Raw genomic sequence first — 11,523 nt, 5'->3', positions numbered from 1 at the left:
CGATTTTGAGAACAAATCTCAATTTTTGTTTAATTTCTTTGATTTCCCAAATAAGTACAACTCTATCAACTTATATAACCAAAGCAAACAACCCAAAACCTATTTAAACTAGAAGACCAAAACTATATAGAAAACTACTTTATACCTTAACCGAAACCCAACTCTTAAACTAGACTAATTAAAAACAAATACCAACAAAAATATAAATACTAAACAAAAATTTCGAATTTATGGAAGACCATGTAGCAAAAAGGCATTTCTGCATTTCAGATAATAAAACAGTTGCACTCCAAACGCAAGAACCAACAAGGAGCACTGGATCTGTATTTTAACCTACCGAATTGAGTTGAAACCATCTTCCTATCTTTAATTCTCTTCCAAATTCATCCACACTCAAGAAAGCCCAACAAAATACCAGGAGGACTATAAACAAATGCCCACTGACCAATGCCATAGCCAATAGGCTGAGCACAATTGGACATATGCAGCTAGTGAAATCAGGCGCTATACTTTCTCTGGACGTATATTTACGGTTTTAACTATATACAATGACATTTTCACCATATACAGTCCAAGCTAGTCATCAGAATGAGGATATTCACGAATCCTCCAACAACCAGACCCCATGAAAGGAGGCTGTGATACCACTTGTGTTATGTACGCTATAAAACAAGATCTTTCTTCTCTTTCTGCTTCCTATTCCCAAATCTGCCCTCGATTAAAATTGGGATTTCTTGAACTCACCCAGCACTAGATCCTTCAGTATCTTCATGTCAGGTTTGAAAATTTTCCCAGGCTTTCCATAAAGCCATTTCCGTTGCTGATACTTTGTCATACCAGATAACCTCTTCGGCCCAAAAAAGAGCGTCTCCAGCACACAGAGAGAATGCTGCAAAATTCTGATTTCTGAAGAACCAAGCATTGTACTGCAAAAGAACAAATATTAAGTGATGTCAACAAATCAAAAAGGGCGTAAGCAAGAAGAGAAGGGAATACATAGAGGCACAAAGACTTGCATCGAAGTGTCACAGTGAGAGAAAATAAAACATAAAAAAGGTCATAACATGTAAGGGAAAGGAGACAAAAGCGCAAGTAGTAAATATATTTTCTTATATTTTACACTTAGTGCCATTGGAAGACAGAATTAACAACTTTGTGGAAATAAAGAGCCAGAAATGGGACTTCAACATCGTCTTAGGGCACCAAGGATTCTAATGCTGAAAAAAGGTCAATTCTGGAGCATGACAATGAAGATACAACTCCTTAATGCAACTTCAAAAAAAAAAAGATACAATTATTACTGGAGTCATTTTCTACATGATAAAGAACTCCAATTGACCTCTTACGAAAACAAATATTTACCACAAAGCTAATCTTTTCCACGATTAATCTATACACAGTTCTTTCCTATGGCAATCTATGCATATGCATCAACTTGCATATTACCAGCTAACTGCCCAAAAAAGTTCAAATGAATGATGCCCAAGCCATCATCAACATATAATAAACTATCATTTTCAAGCATGCATTTCCAATTGCAACCCTAGCATCTAGGCATCAGCAACAGCAACAAATACCACATTAACTAACAAAGCATGAAGCAAATTGTTTGAACCTTTAATGAAGGGAATAAGTATCAGAGACAGAGAGTGTACCCCCTCAAGTCCAGTAACACTTTGTCCGCTTTGGCCCCAACTGGCCCTCACGGCTTTGTCTTCCCAGGAGGTCACCCATCCCAATATTGCTCTCGCAGAAGCACGCTTAACTACAGAGTTTTTATGAGAGATGATACCACCACTCCAAGGAAAACTGGTTGTTACTAGATTGAGAGTTTGGCCTATTATATTATGCACTTCCCATCATCCCCTGAGAGATGTTGGGTTTATGAGATGTAGCCCCCTCGCCACTCGACAACACCCCCAAGCTTGCCTAAGCAGAGGCTTGTGGCCCTACCCACACGAACCGGTCGGGTACTACATAGAGTGTCTCTTACCACCCTCATGCTACTTAGTTATAATTTTATGAACAGTGGTAAAATTTTAAGAAAATCAATTACATTTTTTTCTCCATCTACACATATAACCACTTTGCCTAAAATTTATTTGCATTGAACTGTGAAATTCCTCGTAATAGTATGGGCAAACATAACAAAGAAAAAGAAAGTACGAACTTTTTCAGAAAGTTCCTGAGTAGATGGCATATAAAAGATCTTGATTTTGGATCATTTGAACTCTTAGCACATACCACTAGGCTCAAGAGTTGCTCAATATTTTTGGAGAAAGGGTGAAACAGAATGAATGGGAATATTATACTTCATTTCAGACGAATTTATCTGGTAATGCTAGAGTCCCAAAGGTGAAGCTTTGAGTCCACAAGGCCACCTTGTTTTTCATGCAAAGAGCTAATGGCTTGGAGTAATCTGTCCACCCTTAACACAAAAAAAGAAGAATTTGCAGCTGGTTCCCATGGCTATTCTTTGGTGCTTATGGAATGAAAGGAACAAGAGGACCTTTGACAAATATGGAATCTTCCGTTAATGTTATTAATGAGAGTATTTCTACTTTAAAGCTTTGGAGCTCCTGCAACAATCTTCTTCAGGCTATATTTGTATTGCCTCGTAATTTTGGTGCCCCTTCTTGGTGCCTTTAAATAAAATTCTTTTCCTATCAAAAAAATATGTGAGCATTCCTAGGCTCCATTTTTTTCAAGGAAAATCAAAATGGTTTCCGTTTGGTTAGTTTTCTATTTCTCGGTTTCCCGTGTTCTCTATTTTTCCAGGATTTTTTCCGTTTTCTGGTTTCAAGTTGTTTTCAAGTGATTTCCTATGTCCCGTGTTTTCTAAAATGGGCAACCAAATGTGTTTTCGGATTGTTTTCTGTTTCCTGGAAAATGAAAACAAAAAATGCATGGACAACGAGAATACCAAACAGACCCTTGCTTTTTCAACATATGTTATATGAAAATATGTAAAGGAAAACTACTTGAAACAAACAATAGAAGTTTTTCTAAAACCTTTGCCTAGAAACAGATGGAGCAATGACAATTTAAATCAACAAAATACTAAATTAGAAATTTTAAAATATGTTGTCACACAAATACAAAAGAGAAAAAAGTGACATGATAAAAAGACAAGGGATTGAAGGCTTACCCCCTCCAAAAGACACTAAGAATCCAAACCTGACTTTTGAACCCAAACTTGTTTCTGTAAATTCAGTGGATAGAAATTCAACTTATAAGAGAAGGAGAATGTAAAACTGGTTATTCAGGTTTAACAACAAAATAAAAGGCGAGATCACCTCATGGGAACCATAGCCAGTAGTACTGCTTCTTCTTGAAGACTTTCCCTCACTAATTACTAATGAGCCATCAGCATCCTTCACAATTTGCGAAGTTCCACCATGAACAACATGTTTAGCAGATCCTACATAAAGTCAATACCAAGTTGTTATGTGCCAAAATGTCAATGATACAGACAAATCTCCATGTGCCCACACATATAGAGATGGATGATTGCTAGCCATTATTATCTAGAAAAGTTATGACTGCTACATCCACTTCTAAAGACCTTAACTTCCCTTCCCCTTGCTATGCTAATTTCGAGATCTTCGTTTTTCCTGGGAGATTAATGCAGAAATTTTTTTATTTAAGATCCTCAAAAAGAATAGAAGTAACTAAGCGCTTTGTTTCCCAGTAAAGGATATGGATTGTTTTCTTTCATTTCCTTTTTTTTTTTTTTTGCCTTAAGTGACCATGGATGTGTGCTCCAATGTTTTGGGGATATTGTTAGCAATCACTTCTTTTTTAATTCTGCAACCAGAACACTGACGCGGCAATACCCTCAATGTTATTTGCTGAATACCCTCTCATAATGCCAACCCACCCACGAAAGAAAAAAATAAAGAAAAGAGACATACAGCAAGAGAGAGAGAGAGAGAGAGAGAGAGAGAGAGAGATGGATGAATAATCAATGTACCATCCAAAGAATCTGACAGAGTATGTGACAGTTGAGAAGCAGATGATGATAATGACTCATCACTCCTGTGTGATCCATCAGATCGACGAAGAGGGGTCCATACTACACGTTCAGGTCTATCCTTATTTCTTGCACACTTCTCTGACTTCTCACCGTAAAAACCATGCAAGTTATCCCCGACCAACTTGTCATCTGAAGCCCCATTCATGTCCTTTGAAACAGATTTTACATTTGGAGACCGAGGAGGACGTCTGTCCTTGTCCAAAATAGAAGTATGGATTTTATGCTCTGACGGAATCCCACTAGATTGACTTAGGCAGGTGTCTTTGTTAGTAAGTATGCTTCTTACAGTCTTTTCAGCAGCTTCACGTCGTTGGTTATGCTTAAACGCAACTGAACCATATAAATTTTTAACTGACGTTGTCCTATTCTGCTGCTGTGACAAGCCATCAGACATCAGCACTGAGTATTAAATCATAGAAACAAAAGGTCTTACCAAAATGGAAAATTCTTGCTCCGAAGTTACATATTCCATGATAAAAAAAAACCATCATCCAGTAATTAAAACCACCTTTTTGTTCATCATCCTACATGTATGGCCATAGAACATAATGTACAAAGGCGCCAGGAACCTCTTAGGAACCATTAGCGGCATTGATGATTCTAGCATATAAGCAGAGGTGCAAGAAGTAATAGCAAATGCTTTCACAACGGACTGATGGTGTTAATATTTGAATGGCAGCAGATTGCATCACTGTTTAAGCATCATGCAAATTTCCTTTCGCTTTGCCAGAAAATGGATTGGAAGTTCATGGAAAAGGCAAAAATAACAGAGGTCATCAAAAAAATTGACAGAAAGGATATGACAATAGCATTACAATTTTTTTTCAAAAGACAAATAGCATGATATTAGAAGACGAAGAAATTAAAACCAAAACAAAAATAGAAAAATATTCAAATGCCTCGAGCTGAGTAAACAATATAAGAACCTGACAATTGAGCTGAAGGAAAATGTAAGTAGGAGACTGAAAAGCTCACATTTAAAATTTCTTTCTCTTTTCCTTTCAGCAGCAGGACTTTCTTCTTACCGGAGTCAGTACTTCCAGAAACTCCTGAAACAAAAACATCAGCAGTCCATATATAACAGCATAGCAACAAAAAAGAGCCACACATTGGAATACTGAAATGCATCATAAGCAATTACATCTACTCGAAAAACGGAAAAAATAAAAAACATGCAATTACATCTGGAAAATATAGTGTCAAATGGACTAACAAAATGCATCAAAAACAATTAAATGTAATAAATATTGTAAAACTTGTTTACAACGAACTCATGCAACACTACTGGGTTAAACACTCTAAGTAGTGACTTAAACAGACCATGTGACAAACTTTTATCATTATGGATGTTAGTGCATGTCTAGATGTTACAAAGAGGAAATGACGAATGACCCATCATAAATTAGCCAGAAAGTCGTACCACTTTCATCTTCGTGTCCTTCACCTCCAGCTGCAGAAACCCGCTGATCATCTCGCTTTGAAAGTAGTATGTAAGTAGATTTGTCTTTCCCACTGATACTTTTCGTACAGTCTCTCAGTACATACTGCTCATACAGTAATAGTTCTGATTATCCTCAGACATCTACCATCTAACCTTACAACAATTGCAGCTATCTATGTCGTCTTGAATGTTTTTTGCAAAGCATCTAGAAGGTAAAAGTAAAAAATAAACCATGACAACAATAATGGAACCAAAGTAGAAACTCGTGGACTAAAAAGCTCAACTTTTCATCATCTAAACATGCCACTAAAAATAACATTAAAATCTTTTAATGCAAAAAATAAAATGTGTAAATAATATAGGAATCTTGAGTGGAAAATGACATTCTTTTTTAATGGTAAAATTGTATCAAAAGGAGAATTGACATAAAAAAAATGCATGTTATGTGGTACACAATCCAAAATCCGACATAACATATTGGTTTCACATCACTATACTAAGAAAAATACCATTGTCTTGGACCCCCGTTTCATTTCAGAACCACGCTTGGATGAAGTTGAGCTAGAACTTCCACCTGATGGTCCACCACCCATGCTCCTCCGTCTCCCATTAGATGATAATCTCTGCTGTGAATAAAATCAGGTGTCACTGAGCACAAATAAAATAACAAATAACAAAGAGCAGTGATAAATTCAGTGTTCAATTTAACCTTCAAAACTGTTTTTATAAATAAATATACATCCACCCTCATCAGCCAAGAGAGTGACGAAATCCAAAGAGCACACAGTATGATATGTATATATAACCAAGAAGCACATCCAGTAAAGCAATGCAATTTTGACATAAGATTTGGAAGACAAAAAATGAATGCAAATTTGCAGCAAACACCATTGTGCGAGAAAAAATAAATATAAGTACAACATCAGAAGGATGAGAATGCAAATTTGATGAAAACTTTGCAGTTTTAACAGTACAAAATGAGAAGACAAAATTGCATTTTCAACCCAACATTCTGAGATGTAGATCTACACTTCAACCGCTAAATATATTGGGCCGGAATTTGCTCCAATTCATATCTCCAACAATGCTCCAATTCATATCTAGTAAAATAACCTAAGCCATCTCATCAAACTTAGAGTTAAAAAGTAAAAAGGGAGGTTTTCAAATTTGAATTATCAGTTGATGCAGTTTTTTTTATCTATTTGACAATAGTTTAGCCATTAGATTTTAATTGAAGCACAATAGGAGATATGAGTTTGAGCAAATCTTGATTCAAATTTATAACCAAAGTTTGCACTATTATAACATTGTGATGTTTTTAACTCCCAGCATGATTACTATATTTCAGAAAGAATAACATGGTACATCTTAAAATCTAACAAACAAAAGGGGCGACCTCCTCTCTTTTTCTTTTTTTTTGGTTTTTTTAAGCTCTCTGTTTTTTTTTCTTTTTAGAAACCGTGTTTTGTGCAGGTACATCCCAAGTGCAGATCGTGGGCTTTTTTCAAGAACAAACTACAAAGACTCAAACCAGGGTCTCCTAGCTGGAAGATTTACCCCTGGCAAAATTATCAGCGACCCGAGGGGCAGGGCAGAACCATCTATTAGCAGGAAAAAAAGTCTTTGGCTCATACAGATGCACAATAAAAACTTGCACTAGGCAAACCAGAATGATACAAAATAATAATTCAACTGACCCACCATACAGGTGTGGAAGATTAGTTTTATTATGAATGCATAGTGTTATCATATTAAGCATTCCTACAATACCCAATATGCACATCTTTGTCCATCTGACAAAATCATATTATTAAATTTCAAAATCCAACAAGCAAATGAAAAGAATAACTGAAAATAAACTGTCAATTAAATCAATAAATACCTTCAAAACAGTTTAGTCCAATGGCTGGAAAGAAAAAAAAACACAGACCAACAAAGGAAAAGCATAAATTCTTTAACATAGTATATTTAGAATCCTAGAGACATTTGATACCCGAGATCCGCTCTTAGCAGCTCTTTTCCGTTGAACAAAGTCCATAAGAGGTGTGATTATAGGAGGGTCTTTTGCAGCGCCTGCAAACACAATAATTGAACAAAATCAATGAAAAAAATCCCCAGTCATCTGCCATTACCTTGCCATGCAGAAAATGTTTTATTTCAGATCTTCCTGACTAACCAGCTCGTTCTGCTTCTCTCCTCTCCAATTGTATCTCTGCACTCGGAAGATTCTCAACAGGCTTTGCAATAAATTCAAGAAACTCCAGATACTCAGGATCTAGATGTTCAACAAGGAAATACTTGCGTTTATGAACATATAAAAATGGATGTCATGTGGAAAACCCACATGCAAGAAATAGAAGTGCTAGATTCTAATTAGACAAAAGAAGTACCTTTTTGTATGGTCCCTTCACGACCATCCTTCTTCAACCATTGCTTTGGAACTCGCTGCGAAGGTGCATACTCAACAATAGTTTTGAACTGAGTCCCTGAAAAAGAAAATAAATAAATTAGCTTACAGCCCTTGCATGATATACAAACCACCAAAGTTCAACGTAAGAGGAAGTGTAAACATTACGAGAAATGATAGTCAGTCAAAAACCACCTAGAGAAAAGAGCCAGATTCCGCATCCAAATCAAAACAACTAATTGTGTAATAAGGGGATAACGATATTTCGGGCAAAAAATATTGATGTATTTGAGGAATATATTCAGAAGATGCACAGAAATTACCTTTCTCATTAACAAAAACATGACCATTAAAGAACTCAGCAAAGTCGAAAACATCCTCTGGCCTTTTGAAGTCAATATATGCTCTTGAATAAGTTTGATGCTTCTGACTGCAAGATCATTTTTTGGGGGGAAGGGGGATGAGAAAGTACTTCAGCACACTATTTTATTCAAGCAGAATGCGAATAAGATACCCATGCATCATCAGTATTAAACAAAAAGAACGTTGTCCCCATACTATGAGTATTTACTGTAAAACATCCTTGAAGCACATTTAACCACCAGAAAAACACGATGCTATGTAACCCTTGAAGTGCTCTATGGACTGATATTCATCACGTTGCCAAATCAAATCCCTGACACCAAACTTAATATAAAATACATGAAAATGATAGATCTCAAAAAAGGAATCACAGTAGCAAAGCATTTCGTCACTTCTCCTCAATTGGAGGAAGTTATGTTAGCTCTATGTTGTTGAAATTGTATGGTAGCTTTTAGGTGCCAATGCCCCATAATGCTTGAGATGCTAGACACTTGCCAATTGGAAGTGAGGTAAAAAGGTAAACTCCTCCCATGCACAAGGCTGCCGCAATGGACGGGCTCAGGGACAGGTAGGATGTAGTGATGTACGCATACCTTGCCTGCACATATTAACCTGTGACCTCTAGGTTGCACCCCTACAACTCTACCATTAGGTCACATGTCCGTCAGTACCAATTGCAAGTGATTAGGCCCACAACTATATGCCTTAAGTGATTGTTTATGCCCGACGACAATAATGCTGAATCCTTGAAAAAGGAGGGTGTAAACAACACCCATGAACAAGGCCATCATGGAAAAAGGGTTAGGGAAGGGCAAGATGCACGCAGCCTTACCCTCACATAGGCTGCTATATCTAGGTAACTTTACAACTAGCCAAAAGGCTTGTCTTTTTTAACTGATTTTTTATAGAGCACTTCATCTTAAGCCCTGAACAAACATAATCTAAAACAGAAAAGGTCCAGCAAGCACATCAAATTATCCTAGGCCATGCCTAAGCGAAGGCACTTCCCCAAGGATAATGAGGCATTCATGGGTTGTCTCACTTTTCAAGTTGCCTAAGCAAGCACCAGGTGTGCTCTGATAATATTGCATTAACTTTACATTTTTTATTGGAATCATTAACTATTACATTAGTAACCTGCATATAACATCAAGAAAACAGGGTTCATATCCTTTTTTGTCTCGTGAGAAAACGAGGTCTCTAAGTCAAAAAGAAGAGAGATCCATTTTACTTCTTGTTCGTCAATTGGAAATCAAGACAAACAGGGCACTACGGTGAGATGTGAAAACACCCGATCCCATTCCAACCTCGATATGTGGAATCATCTTGCGCCGGCAGTCAACGGGGTCTCCAAAGGGAGAGTTGAGTTCACTTCCTTTTGACCTAGTCACATCCAAGTAAGGTAGCAGGAATAGATCTACTAGGCCTTGAGTCAGGTTTGAACTCCTCTCCTCTCACTACTCTCTTTGGTTCTGCCTTTAAGAGGCCTGTAGAGGCAGTCTATTTTAATTTTCCAACTTATCACCACATGGTAATAGCATGACATTATTTCAAGATTGATCCCTTTAATTTTTGAGTGAGATACATAAATGTCCCATTAATAAAATGTTGTTCAGGCACCAAAGAGGACCAAATTCCAAAAAAGTAAATCCCACTTCAACACGATATTCCATATCTGGAACTGGAAGCTGTCCCACTTCAAAGCATAGCCACATTGCATGATACAAGTATAATAAATAAAACGGGAATATAAAAATATTTAAACAAGACACAAACACAGATGCTCATATCCACCCAAAAGAGGAAATGACAAACACTTACACATACAGATATACGGTAATAAAGTGCATAAAGACCACCCTAAGTTGTCAGTTGATACATGGTCGGGGAATAAAATAAAAAAGAAAATTCCAAAAGAAATCCTGTTAGTTGATGCTTATAAGAATGATACATGGCGTCACAATGTCATATGTAGAGGAAGCACATGGCATCATACATAGAAGAAGCTTGATAACAGAAATTCATGTCAGCACACCAGGGGTTCAAATTGAATCCTATGATTGCTATCCACTATAAGGGAATCATTGATAAACACCAACAAATCCAGTTGATACTAATTCATAATTTCATGCAGCATTACTTAATATAAAGCCAAACTATCACAAGAACTTTTTAACATTCCTCTCCCCACCCCCAAAAAAAAGACAGAAAAAAAAAGGAGAAAAATACCAAGTTTCTATTGAATCCATTACCCATTCAGCTTACAGGGCATCAATTAGAATGAGCAATTTATATTTCCATAAACATCGTCCTAAACAAGCAACGCTTATCAACATACATAAACCATAACAAATAATTTGTTAAAGTCATTCAATTGCCTATTTACAAACCCAAACACATTCAACTTCCCTAACCCCAGAAACGCTCCACTAAAAAAGAACAAAATTAAAACACTAAGTTTAACCCGTTTAATTACATAAACCTGTGCTTTAAAGAATGGCATCCTCGGTAAATTGAAGAGAGTAGCAAAAAACTGGAAACCCCAAAATCCTTATTGAAAAAAGAAACTTGCAACAAAAGCACAAACCCTGACCTGTTCTTTCCTGGGCAAAATGAGACCCAGTTGTAGCGTCCCGCGAAGGCAGAATCAACCTGGCCCATGAGCATAGCTTCAGAAATCGCCGGCGGCAGGTGTCGCAACACCACCTTGGTCCGATCCGACCAGCCTTTCATACCCTGAAAACCCTAGGAATCTAAAAACCAAAAAAGGAAGAAGAAAACTAAAAAAAAACCCCACGCTTCAGCCAAATATCGCGAGAAAGACTTCAATATCTCTGTAAGATCACATCTTCTTCAATTTGCACCGATCGAAGTCGATTCGTAGTGCCCTAATTTTGAATTCGAGCCCCAATCGCCATAGAAGAAAGGGAGAGAACAAGAGAGTGAAGCAAGGAAAATTAAAAAGATTGCGTGGTATATCAAATTATCAATACAGTTATGCGGTAAGATTTGATTATTAATACATAATTTATAATTATAATTAATATTAATACATAATTTATAATGTTCATAATATAATTTTATCAAAAAAAAATAATGTTCATAATATGATAGAAGTAAATACAAAATGTTGGCAGTAGAAAAAAAAAAGTAAATATATAAAAGATCAACATTATTTGCACCCTATTTTTTCCTAAATACACCTCACTCTAATGTATTTAAAGAGTTAATGAAATGTACTTAGTAAAAAACGGGATGCAGATAATGTTCATCTAT

The 11,523-nt window shown here is 36.5% G+C and overlaps 1 protein-coding gene across 3 annotated transcripts; it reads right to left on the bottom strand.

Moving 5' to 3' along the window:
- Nucleotides 1–241: 241 nt before the first annotated feature.
- Nucleotides 242–11,237, bottom strand: LOC119984116 (regulator of nonsense transcripts UPF3-like). 3 transcript variants are annotated; one of them, XM_038827912.1, is made up of 12 exons: nucleotides 10,841–11,237; nucleotides 8,208–8,314; nucleotides 7,868–7,963; nucleotides 7,654–7,752; nucleotides 7,471–7,550; nucleotides 5,987–6,103; nucleotides 5,457–5,580; nucleotides 5,012–5,085; nucleotides 3,974–4,409; nucleotides 3,297–3,421; nucleotides 3,149–3,202; nucleotides 242–926 (listed from the first exon to the last, which is right to left on the bottom strand). In XM_038827912.1, the coding sequence occupies exons 1-11, from the start codon at nucleotides 10,978–10,980 to the stop codon at nucleotides 3,164–3,166; spliced, it is 1,437 nt and encodes a 478-aa protein (XP_038683840.1). In that variant the 5' UTR covers nucleotides 10,981–11,237; the 3' UTR covers nucleotides 242–926; nucleotides 3,149–3,163. The 3 variants fall into 3 exon arrangements, with proteins under 3 accessions (XP_038683840.1, XP_038683843.1, XP_038683841.1); XM_038827915.1 differs by having other exon boundaries at nucleotides 3,974–4,406; XM_038827913.1 differs by having other exon boundaries at nucleotides 5,987–6,100.
- Nucleotides 11,238–11,523: the final 286 nt, after the last annotated feature.

This window comes from Tripterygium wilfordii, chromosome 18 (assembly GCF_013401445.1).
Source record: "Tripterygium wilfordii isolate XIE 37 chromosome 18, ASM1340144v1, whole genome shotgun sequence".
In the NCBI taxonomy this organism is placed as follows: domain Eukaryota; kingdom Viridiplantae; phylum Streptophyta; class Magnoliopsida; order Celastrales; family Celastraceae; genus Tripterygium; species Tripterygium wilfordii.
Note: the sequence above shows the minus strand (reverse complement) of the source record. Positions and strands in the feature narration are given on the sequence as shown.

Bases quoted from the DNA above. Each gene is read 5' to 3' on its own strand.
- LOC119984116 (XM_038827912.1), bottom strand. From the start codon at position 10,980: ATGAAAGGCTGGTCGGATCGGACCAAGGTGGTGTTGCGACACCTGCCG. The intron at 5,581-5,986 runs GTATTTTTCTTA...CTGTATGAGCAG, and splicing joins AACGGGGGTCCAAGACAATG to TATGTACTGAGAGACTGTAC. The intron at 3,203-3,296 runs GTGATCTCGCCT...CTGAATTTACAG, and splicing joins CTGGCTATGGTTCCCATGAG to AAACAAGTTTGGGTTCAAAA.